Here is a 12,790-nt window from a genome sequence, read left to right as displayed (position 1 = left end):
CTCTCAAATTTGATTTATCTTTGATAAATACTTCAAAGACAAGTTTGTATAAACCAAGTTAAAATAACTAAATACAAAAGAATCTAGCTAATATGTGAAGGCATGCAGAGGCCTGTCCAACCTTGGGTACCTTTTGATGAGCAGTAGAGCCTCCACCTGAAATGACTACTCCTAGTTAGGGAAAAGCAGCCACCACAAATGCAGAGTGTGGGTTTTAAAAGCTGGCCTTCCAGGGAATTTAACCAACTCAGTCCACATGGCATATGGTCACCACATGCCAAGGCAAGAGAGGATGACGAGAAGTAGGCCGAAAGAATCTACAGTGAAATAATGCCCAGATACAGAGCCCTGCTGCTGAGATGGGACCCTGCTGCTGAGGGCAGCCAGCACACAGCCCCTCCTCACTAGCAGAGTGTGCACAGTACCACAAAAGTGAGGAGTGGAAAACTAGTAAGAATGTAAATAATTTGCCAGGACAAGTCTTTAATCCCAGCACTCAAGAAGCAAAGGCTGGAGGGTCTCTGTATATCTAAGCCAGTCTGGAATATATAGCAAGCTCCAGGACAGCCAGAGATGGAAAGTAACACTCATGTAAAACATACAAACCAACAAACAAGAAGGATTATGAATAATCCATTAAAGATCCCAGCACTCCCAAGGCAGGCAGGCAGGGCTCAGCGAGCTCAACACGGCCCTGGTCTGTATCGCAAGCTTCTGGCCAGCTAGGGATACACAGTAATGCCTCGTCCCAAGGTCGAATAAATGTCATTTTTAAATTGGCGAAGAAACCAGCTACTAGGAAAGCTAAGGCAGAAGGACTGCTTCACCCAATAGATTAGACCACTCGGGCAATATAGCAAGAACTAAAGTATGAAAAACAGAAATACAGGCTGAAAACATCATATTTAAGGGTAGCTTTCAATGCTTGAAGTTCCTTCTTCTTCTAGAAGCACAATATACAATGTGCTGGATGTATGACAGTAGCTCTAAGTGGTGAAAGTCAAATAACTCACAAATAAATGTAACAACTGACAGTCAAGCGTGTCTACGAACAGTAAGAAAGGCTCAGTGGACAGCAGCCTCCTTCACAGTCATCCCCTGTGATAGCAGGGTTCCTGTGGACTTGTCTTCAAAGAATGAATGTACTCTGTCAAAGTCTTATTCATGAAAAATACTAATAACATGTTTTAGGGTACCTCGCCATGAACATGAATCCCAGGCTGGCCTTGACAGACAGACAGACAGACAGACACACACACACACACACACAAAATCTAATGTTGGGATTACAGGCACAAAAGGGCAACACATTTGTTCTTTGATTAATCACATTTCCAGAAAGATATTCTACAAAAATCATCTAAAACAGAGAAATTATAAAATTCAGCTATTTTATAATAGCGAAAAATGAAAATCACCTAATGCTTTAATACCAAAGTAATATTTGCTTATAGGAAGCTGACTTGTGTCAACAAATCCTTCTCAGAATGACTCCAATGAACAAGTACAATAGGATCAGCTTGCTCAAGTCAGACTCCAAAGAAATTACATAGACTTTCTCTTGCACAGCACATTAGTTTTTGTTTGTTTGTTGGGGTTTTTTGGATTTGGATTTTTCGAGACAGGGTTTCTCTGTGTAGCCCTGGCTGTCCTGGAACTCACTCTGTAGACAAGGCTGGCCTCGAACTCAGAACTCTGCCTGCCTCTGCCTCCCAGAGTGCTGGGATTACAGGCGTGCGCCACCACCGCCTGGCCGCACAGCACATTAAAGACATCCTCATACCGAATTGACTTATAGTATACTATATACATTTATTACTCCCATGTCAAAGTACAGCTTAATCATCTTGTAAAACTGTGGTGTTCTCAATAGGTTTGGTCCCCATAAACTCATGTGTTTGAATGTTTGGCCCACAGAATGACACTTAGGAGATATGACCTTATTGGAGGAAGTATGGCTTTGTTAGAGGAAGTGTGTCACTGTGGAGGTGGGGCTTGAAGGTCACATATATGCTCAAGCTCTGTCCAATAAGGAATCTAGTGTCCTCCTGGCTTCCTAGAGATCTCGGTGTCAAACTCTCCTCCAGCACCATGCCTGTACTCCTGCCTGTACACAGCCATGATGACAATGACTAAACCTCTGAACTGTAAGTCAGCCCCAATCATGTTTGCCTTTATAAGAGCTGACTTGGTCAAGACCAGATATAGTGGCATACGCCTTTACTCCAAGCACTAAGGAAGCAGAAGCAGGTGGATCTCAGTCCTGAGGGCAGCCTAGTCTACAGAGTGAGTTCCAGGACACCCAAAGCTATTCAAAGAAGCCTTGTCTCGAAAAGCTGGGTCATGGTATCTCTTCACAGCAATGGAAACCTGGCTAAGACACCAACTGACCAATGTCTTTCCAGATCTTCATGCTTCTCGCTCTCCACCACACTTCATTATACTTTCCATGCTAGAGCTACACCATCAATTTAAAAGGGAGTCAGTTGTTTCTCTTTACCCTCCTTTTGTATTCCATTAGACCAGGATGAAGTTCTAAAACCTCTATGTGTCCCATAATTCTCCATGTAATCTCATGTCCCACACCCCATAATTCCCTGTGTGATCTCATGTCCCACACCCCGTAATTCCCCGTGTAATCTCATGGTCTACACCCCAAAACTCCCCATGTAATCTCATGTCCTACACCCCATAATTCCCGGTGTGATCTCATGTCCCACACCCCATAATTCCCCATGTGAGCTCCATGCGAATCTGTGCATTCTGAAGCCTCTGCTAGCCCTCGGCCATCTCGGGGCTCTGCATTGCAAGTTCTTCAGGCCCCTGGGCTCTTTCTAGAAATCATCTGCTCTTGTTTTTCTTGGCAGTATGGAGCCTGAATCCAGAACAGTGCACATGTCAGGCAAGTGCCCACCACGTACCTCAATCCGGCCTGCGACTAGAATCTCCCTGCCTCGGCCTCCGAGGGCTGGCATTACAGAGCGCACTGCCATCCCAAGTTCACACTAGTCCCTAAAATGTCTTCCCAAAGACAATCTCTACCCATCGATCTTACTTTATCGAGCTCTACCAAAGCACTTTAAACAAATACCTAACTATGTGAAGACTTTGTTTAAAGACAAATACCCAAACTCTTGTCAGTGGCATGGTACTGCCTAGCATTTCTAAGACCTGGGCTCCAGCTCTAATACTGCCCAAAGACTAAACTGATTCAGAACTCAACCTACTGAGAACCTTAATACTTTTAAGTTATACTCATTTATCGACTGGTTTCTGTTATTAGACTCTGTTTCCTTACAACACAAGGATAAAAGGTAGGGAGAACAAGATTTTTACTAAGTCTCTTAAATTCTCATAGGGTCATTGGAGAATTATCATTTTAGCGAATGTATCCTCTAACTGAAAAGTGAACCTTCTTCTATAAACCCCTCATTCAACACAATTGAAATCTCTTATCTCTACTTCCCAATACTGGTGCATATTTTATATGTAATGGAGGGAAAGAGAAAAAACACTCAGTTACAAAGGAAAACTGATTTTTTTTTTTTGAGACAGTTTCTCTGCGTAGCTCAGGGTACCTCGGAACCCACTGTAAGCAAGGATAGCCTCTGCCTCCTAAGTGCTAGGATTGTAGGTTTGTTCCACTGTGCCTGGATACATTTATGGGTTTTGTTTGTTTGTTTATTTGTGGTTTTTGTTTTTTGGTGGGGGGCTTTTTCTTTCTTTTTTTTCTTTTTTTTTCTTTTTTGTTTTTTTGTTTTGTTTTGTTTTTTTTCGAGACAGGGTTTCTCTGTATAGCCCTGGCTGTCCTGGAACTCATCTCTAGACCAGGCTGGCCTCAAACTCAGAAAGCCTGCCTCTGACTCCTAAGTGTTGGGATTAAAGGCGTGCACCACTGCCTGGCTCATTTATGTTTTTTTTTAAAGGAATATTCAATAAAAATTAAAATCTGGGGGTTGGAGAGAAGGGTCAGTGGTTAGGAGCACTCCCTAGCTGTTCTCCAGGGAACCCAGGCTGGATTCCCAGCACCCACACCACAGTGTAAACCATCTATAACTCTAGTCTCAGGAGGTCTGGTGCCCTCTCCTGGCCTCCAAGGGAACTGCACACACAAGGTATATAGTTATACATGCAGACAACATGCATACACATAAAATAAATTAACATTACAAAATAGCTAGGTAGTAATGGCACATGAGAGACAGAAGCAAAGGAACCATAGATCAAAGAAGTATCATACAGAGAAACCGTCTCTCAAAATAGGAGGAAAAAAAACAACCAAACAAACAAACAAACAAACCAACCATTACTTCCCAAGGCAGTGGAGGCCTGTCTTCACAGCGGAGTGCCTGAGCACCTAGTATGCACATGCACGCCATGTCCCCAAAGCTTAATACACGTGGAAAGGGGAAAGGCCAGGTGCAGAAGCCCAGGGGACAATAACACAATGTTCATCTCACTTCCCCTCCTTAAAGCTTGATGGTGAGTAACCATTACCTGGTCACATAACATGCACCTAATTTCACTGGAATCTTGTTGAATCTTCCACCTAAAGCCCGTGTCAATCCCATACTGCCAGGAACCCTGAGTACTGTATTCAAGTAGACGACCCGCCAGACACCTGGAATGCTCACCGTGCTGTAGACTGCAGAGACGGTGGGAGGGAAGATCCGATCCTCCAGAGGCTGTTGCACCGGTCCTCGAGGAATTCTGGAAGGTGAGTTAAGGAGAAAAGAACTCAAGCAGAACTGTTCAGCAGTGGGAGACTGTCCTGACGAGGACCCACACTTTGTACCCAACCTTTGGCACCGTACACTGCTGCTCCCGAGAAAATGGAAAATCAACTATTTCAAATCCCCTAATGTGATTAGTTCAGTTTCTCCAAATTCGTTTCCACCCACTGGAAATGAAAACAAGGGCCAGAGCTCTCACAGCTACCTTGAGACTCAGGCACTGTTACAGGGCAGCAACACAGAGCAGAAAGGAAGGTCGGCCAGCATGGAGAGGCTCTTAGTTTGAGGCTAAGCTGGAGAAACTGATGGCTGTGTGCTTAACTGTTCTAGCCACACAAAGGGCAAACACAATTTTTCTCTTGTTTTCTGTATTTGTTGTTGTTGTTGTTCCTATAAATCTTTTAATTGAGCTGATTACAACAACCCACCAGCTTCCCATTTTAAAAACCAGGTGCTCCAGCAGTCACTTAAAATATTTCAGAACACTAAGAAGACATTGTACTAAAAAGACAGACAACTATCATTTTATTCAACTTCAAATGGGAGACAGGCACCATCCCAGCCAGTGTGGCTATTTGGAAGAGAACTGCTTCTCCAGTCTGACCTTGTGCAAGGGACAAAGGCCATGGCACTGTCTCTGCATGAGGCCATGACATGGCCAGGTTATGTGCCTTCAACAGATACAAATGATACAAATTATTTTACTTTCTTTTTTTAAAAACATTTATTTGTTTTATGCATGAGTATACCACCATTGCTTTCTTCAGACACAGAAGAGGGCACCAGACCCCATTACAGATGGTTGTGAGCTACCATGTGGGTGCTGGGAATTGAACTCAGGACTTCTGGAAGAGCAGTCAGTGCTTTTAACCATTGAGCCATCTCTCCAGCCCAATTATTTTACTTTCACATAAGAAAATCTAACAATCCTGATATAAATAACCTGATACCAGCCAATTAAGTCCTTTTTAATCAATGTATTATAAACCCCAAATGAAAAAAACTTCCCTCAACAAAATACTTAATACTTCTTGTATAATGTTTCTTTCTGAATCATCAAGAAAGTTTGGGAGACAGGTCATGAGGCATGGACAGGTGGGGGGATTGCAGCTGTAGCTCAGCATTTAGGAGGCGGAGGCAAGAATGGTCACAGATTGAGTTTAGGCCAGTCAGGGTTACACGAGGAGACTACTTCAAAAAGCAAAGCATAGAGAGATGGCTGAGGAACTGAGAACACTCAGTGTCTGCGTTGTTACCAACACCCACATGCTAGCTCAAGCTATCCCTAGCGCAGTTCTAGAGGGGCTAATTCCCTCTTCTGACCCCCACAGGCAAAAGGAATACACATGGTTTGCATGCATGCACTCATACAAATACACACACACACACACACACACACAAGCAAAACACTCATACATATGAAATGAATAAATCTTAAAAAATAATAAATAGAATGAAAGGAAGTCATTTTCTGTTGTGTTGTGTTGTGTTGTGTGCTTGGTTTTTTTAAGAATGACTCTGAGTTGCCAAAGGCTGACTCATTAATAGATTCCTTATATCCAGGCAGCCAGCTCAGAAGACTGAAAACAAAACAAACACACCCTGTGTTTTAGTCATTAAAGTGTCTAACGAGACTATAGCAGTCTCTAGACAGTTTTTAAACTAGCAACCTCACACAGCAGCTAAATACACTGTCCACATCCCCACAGAAATCACTGGAAACGCTGCACTGTGGAGGAGCTGCAATATCACATAAAGGAACCACATCAGCCAAACCACTCCCAACATACACACCACTCAATCCACATGCACAGTGCACACACTGTGTGTACACACACTCTACACACACATACTCCACACAAGCCACATGTACTCCATACACAATCCAGACATACACATGGTACATATGCTTTACACACAGTACACTACACATACATACTGCATATATATATTTTTATACGCTCACACACACTATACACAGCACATATTATGTATACATACATTTTAAACACAATCTACTACACACTATACATACATACCACACTATACCCACGACACTATACACACATCACACACTATACATACACTATATACACACAGCACACATACACCATACACAGCACTGTATACACACACACACACACACACACACACACACACACACACACACTGCACACCCTGTAGAGAGCAGAGCCGAGCGAGCTCCAGGACTCCTCCTCGGTGAGCTGGCAGCCCTCTCAGAATGAAGGACCACTTCACTGAAGTAAACCTCTTGGCACTGACTTCTACTATGGTTCTTACAGCAGGTGGAGAATGAGGCACACTCCCTTCTGCACTGCGCACAGCGTTTCCAGGAAGAGCTCATTCTCGACGGGAGGGAGTTCTCAAGGGAGTTACTAGTGCTCCTCCGAGCAGCTCAGCCATGCAGGCCTTGTGCTTTCAGTCCCTCTGCTGGTTAATCAGATGACTATAATTACACAAGTGCTAGAGACATCATTTGCCCACGGAACAAATATTCTTCCTGTTTCTACAAATAAAAATGCTGATTTCATTTTGATAGTCTGCAAATTAACAAAAAACTGCTGTTGACTGTTTAAAACAAAACTACAGTTCTATTTAAAAAACAAAGGCCAGTAAAATAAAAATCAATCGATGGAGCTCAAGCCTGCTTCCAAATCCCACAGAGGAAAAGAAAGCAAAGGAAAGGAAGAAAAAGCAAAAGCGAAGGCACTGGGTGTGGTCGCTGGAGTTCAGGAAGGGGAGGCAGGAGGGTAGGTAGCCTGGACTAGTGGAAGATCTTGTCTAAAAAGATAAGCAAAAGAGGGCTGGAGATGTGGCTCAGGACTAACTGGTCTCACACAGAAGCCGAGGAGTTCAGTTCCCAGCACTCACATCAGGCAGGGCAAAATCCCTTCTAACTAAGGCTCCTGAGGAGCCGACACCCTTTTCCTGGCCTCTGTGGGCTCCTGCACTCATGAGCATGTGTGTGCATACACAACTTTAAAAAAAGTGAAATGAACTTAACTGCAATCCTCAAAAACTCTAAGCAGGCACTTCCTCAGCTCTATGCTTAGCACACCCTACGGAGAACCCCTAGCTGGTGCGTGTGTCCAGCTGCTGGGGTCCGTCTGTCCAGAGGCTGAGCTCTGGAATGCAGCGTGTGAGGTGCTTTCAGTGCTGACTGGAATCAGCCAGCAGCTTAGCCTAAGACACAGGCTATTTATGTCCCTTTAAACGAAAATAATTTTTTAAAGATTTTTACAAAGGTTTATTTGTACCTGTGAGTGTTCGCCAGGTATGTCAGGAGCCCTGGGAGGCAGCTGTTAGCTGGCAGCCCAGGGCACTGGGGTCCAGACCCACCCAGGCTTTCTGCAGCAGAGTGAGCTCATCACTGCAGCACCTCTCCCCAGCCACTACTGGCTATCTTTTAGCTTGAACTGCTATGATGGACGTTTTAGAATGGTAAATCACTGTGACGAAGCGAACTTTGAGTTGCAAACCCCAACTACACTAGTTAACACTTTAGTTAAGTCCACTGATTTGTCATCTGTGGAGAGAGAGCTACACAGCCAACAGGATTTCTTTGGAGGAGTGGGAAAATGATTTAGTTTGATTTGGGGTTATTAGGTTTGCTAAAATAGACTCATGTAGCACAGGCTGGATTGGGCACAAAGTCCTCCTGCCTGTCTCTCCAGTATTGGAATTACGTATGTGTAGCACAAGGACAGGTGTATATGTTCTTAGGTAAGACTAGTATTAGTCAGTGCCTTATATATACTCCCAACTTCTCACACAGTGTGTTAAAAAGGCTGTATATATTCAGAGTCAGGGTTTAATAACATTAATTTTGCTATTTCATCAGAGACACTAAGTGTGAGAGCTTAGTGAGGGCACAGTAAAGCAAAGACCAAGGGTATGGCGCAAACACCTTTCATCCCAGCACTCAAGGGAAGGCAAAGTGATTCCAGAACAGCCAGGGCTCTGGAGAGAGACCCTGTTTCAAAAACAAACAAAACAACAACAACCAAAACACACATACAAAACAAACAAACAAACAAAACCACCAAAAGCGGGATGGAGGTGTTTGAAGAAATGCCACGGAAGCATGAAGATCCAAACCCTGACCCTCAGCAACTGCAAAGCAGCCAAGTGCAAGGGGGAGAGGGAGGGTGCCAGCCATGGAGGGAACAGGCGTGGAGGCCCTGGGCTCCCTGCTGTGAGAGGCTGCCTCAAAACTAAAGGTACGGTGTGACAGGAAGACAGCTGACTCCAGTCCCTCAGTCTCACAGTGGCATATGGCACACACATACACACAAAAGGCACACACGTACACACGAAAGCTAAGCAAAAACTCCAATGTCTTCTTATTGCTGGAGAACAAATGCACAAGTGCACACACACATGCGTACAAAATGAAAAGCAAAACCCTTCCTGCAGCTACTGAAACAGTTCTGACCCAGTCTCTGCACAGCACAGGCAGGCAGCCTAGGAAATCCATATGCTCTCCCTAGGCTCTAGGGCCAGAGAGCCTCGGCATGCCTGGCATCCATGGCCAAGTGCGTCCACATCCAGGAAAACCTAGAGAGTAGGCCAGAACCACACTGTTCCAGGAAGCTAAAGTGCCACACTGCACTAACTCAAAAATGGTCACCCAATGAGATCAAACAAAATCCAAAAGGATTTTCATTCATGCTGACAGAGAGCCACTGTGCATTTGGAAATGAAGTATGATTACTTATTAATGAATAAATCACTAATTAATATGGCCTCTGGCCTGCTGTTTAGTAGAGGGGCTCTTTCTGCTGTGTGCCTGGGGTAGCAACGCTACAGCAGCCTCCTCAGCCCACGAGCAACCACACCATGCCTCACCTGGCCCTGGGCCTTCCCTAACCACACTCTGCTCTCACAACAGCAAAACAAACAAAGCCTGCTCGCTCCTCAGATCACCCAGCTCCTTCCTTCTCTCCAGCTATGTGGTAGGTACATTAAAGTATCTGCGCACAGGCCTCAAGCACTGCTACCAAGTGCTTTCTGTTGGCCAGTATCAGCAACTGTATAGAACTAACAGTTCTGCTCCTTCGAGCACCCCAAACCCTGGAGTTTGAGAGTATAGGTAGCCCTAGGGGACAGATCAACTTGAGACTAACAGAGATAGATTTATCAAACCTCTGACAAGACACTGGCCTCAGGAGGCAGGTTTCTTTGTGGCTGCACTCCTCAGTCATCCCGTCAGCGCAACTAATGTCTAGCCGCGCTGTGTATCTTCATGGAGAACACAGGAACTGACAATGCCCAGAGCAGAGAATCACCGGCTCGGTCAACAGCAGCACAGTACGGAACCCAGACGGGCGCAGACAAGGCACAGAGGCCAGCATTCGCCCAACTAAAAATCCAGGAACTCGGCTTCTGCCTGGCAAAGGTCAAAAGAGGCCCAATACTTTAACCAATGGCAGCATAACAAATTTTACCTTTGGCTTCAGGTATACATTTACACATTGGTTTGTGTAACAAGGAGGTAAATTTCCACCGTGTGTACTCTATTATAATCCCATCCTGAGATAAGTGCTAGCCAAGTCACCAGGGTTCAGAGTCTATTTTGTTTGGTCTTTATAGATGTTTTGATTTGGTTTAGTTTCAATTTTTTAAGACAGAGTCCTGTTACATGGCCTACACTGGCTTCGAAAGTCACCACACAGCCTGGCTTATCCATCCTTCTGCCTCAAGTCACCCCAGGCTAGAATTCCAGGTCTGAGCCACCACACCTGCTCCATCTGCACACTCCACCCTACCCATTGGCAGACTTACAAGAACCTTTAGCCTGGGCCTGGTGACATCAAGGTGCTGTCATCTCAGCACTCAGGGGAGGCAGATGCTGAGTCCAGGCCAATTTGAACTACCTAGCAAGACCCTGTTTCAAAAATAACTTTTTTAAAAAAATTAAGTTTGCCACTTCAGATTCTCTGACAGAACATAAAAAATGTGAACTATCAGGACCAGAGAGATGGGCTCAATAGTTAAAGGCTTCCACTCCTCTCGCAAGGGACCTAAGTTTAGTTCCCAGCAACCATTCTGGACTGCTTACAACCACAACTCCAGCTTCAGGTGGATCCAAAGGCTCTGGGCTCCACCACACCTGCACTCAAATGCCTAGATGTGTGTGTGTGTGTGTGTGTGTGTGTGTTTGTGTGTGTGTACACGAGTGAGTGTTTGTGTGAGCACACAAAAAACAAATCATTTTTTAAAAATGAACTGAACAACACCTGATATTGCTGACAGGCTCTTATGTTTCATGAATAAATACTAAGCACAGTAATGAAGTATGGAGCTGCAGACACACAAAAACAAAAGATTTGTATTTTACATGATAGAAAATTATTTTAACAAGGCAAGGTTCCCGTGGCACTTCCATGCACAAGAGTTCCTGACCCAATTAAAAAACAGGAAAGACTTCATTTCACATTTATTTCAAGAAATTTGATTTTACTTTTGCAACTGTGTATCATTAAATAAAGAGGTAAACTTCTCTTACTTCTGTTACAGATGCAATGTGCAAACAACAAGGCGGGTGGGGTGCAGTAGGCCAGGGCAAGCCCAACAAGTGCCAGCAGGCTCTGCAGAGCCCCGCCATGCAAGCCCTCTTGGTCTTTCTGGTGAACACATGTCCTTTCAATGTCACAGTATATAGTTTAAGAAAAACAAAAAAGGGAAAATGAAGAGGAAGATGGGTCAGCTTCTGTAGGTGACATCTCGCGACAACTAGGCTGAAGGTCCACAGACACTGAAAAGCTCTGCAGACAGGCAGCTACTGAGTATGTCTACTACCAGAGGCCGACAGGAAAGACTCCCACGGCCTCTCTGGAGCTCTAGAAGCAAGCCTGCATTTCTGTTTCCCACTGTTTCATTCAGAAAAGACAGAATACACTGCCATCTACCTCTGTGAGGGACTTGGGACCCATAATCCCATCAATTTTGCTTGATGGGACAGCAAGAAGGCTTAACATCTGCACCAGGTGTTTCAGAAGGCCACATCCCCAAAGAAACTTCTCTGCAAAAATGAAGGTATTCCAAACTGTAGCTGCATAGGACAGCACAACCTGTCACCAACACCCACTAACCATACCACTTATAAAACAGTAAGCAAGCCTTCGAGTGGGCCCCAAGTATTCTGATCACTCCAGGGTCTAGAGCTTCCACCACATTACCAGAAGGAAGCAGCAGAGAACCCTTCAAGCATACACACTGGTACAGATGGTAAGCATGGAGACGGCATGGCCTTCGGGGCTGGAAGCCAAGACTCCTTCTCTACCATTAGGATAAGACAGGAAATGGTGGTTTGCCTCACATCTGGCTTCATGGAAGGAAATTTTCAAGCTCCCTCTCCAGGAGATTTTCTAAATGCATAAGGCCAACCTAAGGCAGCCACAAGACAGCTCACCTGTGAGACAAATCAGGTTGCAAGTTCAGGTTGATTAAAGCTTACTAAAGGTTACTAGCTCCATGGCAATTAGAAAGTTTTCTGTCAGAGTTAAGGAAGAGTGGACTTCATGCTCTAGTGTAAACTGGATATAAAATCCCAACAGAGATGTGGAAGAGATCCTGAAGAACACAGAGTAAAGCCATGGCTAACACACGGGAAAGGGGTAAGAAAGAGGCAGAGAGATGAAGGGACCTCCTCAAGGCCACACAGCTAATGTCTGTGATGGCCACAGCAGAAGTCCGGCCCATGCAGAGTCTGCAAGATCATCTTTATGGCTTCATGACCTACAAATGCACTCACCTCCATAGTAAGTACTAGGCCAGCCAGGACTACATAACAAAATGAAAAGCATTTTAAAAACAAGGCAAAGAAAATTAAAGGTACAACTACTGTCTAGACAAGCTCTACAGACATGCTGTGCTCCTCAGGGCTTTTCTAAGTATCACTGTCACTACTGAAGAAAGACTCCCGTCATACCTAGCTCTGGGAAGGGTGTGAGACAGGAAGTGCTGCACCATCTGAATCCCAGCCACCACTCCCCAGCTGCTCATGTATCCTGCAGAGAATGTCTACACATACA

The 12,790-nt window shown here is 44.7% G+C and overlaps 1 protein-coding gene across 16 annotated transcripts in view; it reads right to left on the bottom strand.

Annotated features, from left to right (window-relative positions):
* Positions 1–12,790, bottom strand: part of Eif4g3 (eukaryotic translation initiation factor 4 gamma 3) — a 208,974-nt gene that overhangs the window by 161,185 nt on the left and 34,999 nt on the right. For 15 of the 16 annotated variants that reach the window (XM_052177835.1, XM_052177840.1, XM_052177839.1 and 12 more), the window contains one exon: positions 4,635–4,710. Coding sequence is in view for 13 of the 16 variants with exons in the window: in XM_052177839.1 (XP_052033799.1) it covers positions 4,635–4,710 (76 nt within the window). In the remaining 3 variants the exon portion in view is untranslated. Of the gene's footprint in view, positions 1–4,634; positions 4,711–7,034; positions 7,054–12,790 lie in introns of those variants that run through there. The other variant, XM_052177836.1, reaches the window with a different exon arrangement.

Source organism: Apodemus sylvaticus, chromosome 3, assembly GCF_947179515.1.
Source record: "Apodemus sylvaticus chromosome 3, mApoSyl1.1, whole genome shotgun sequence".
In the NCBI taxonomy this organism is placed as follows: domain Eukaryota; kingdom Metazoa; phylum Chordata; class Mammalia; order Rodentia; family Muridae; genus Apodemus; species Apodemus sylvaticus.
The sequence above is the reverse complement of the archived record's forward strand: the minus strand, read 5'-3'. Positions and strand labels throughout refer to the sequence as shown.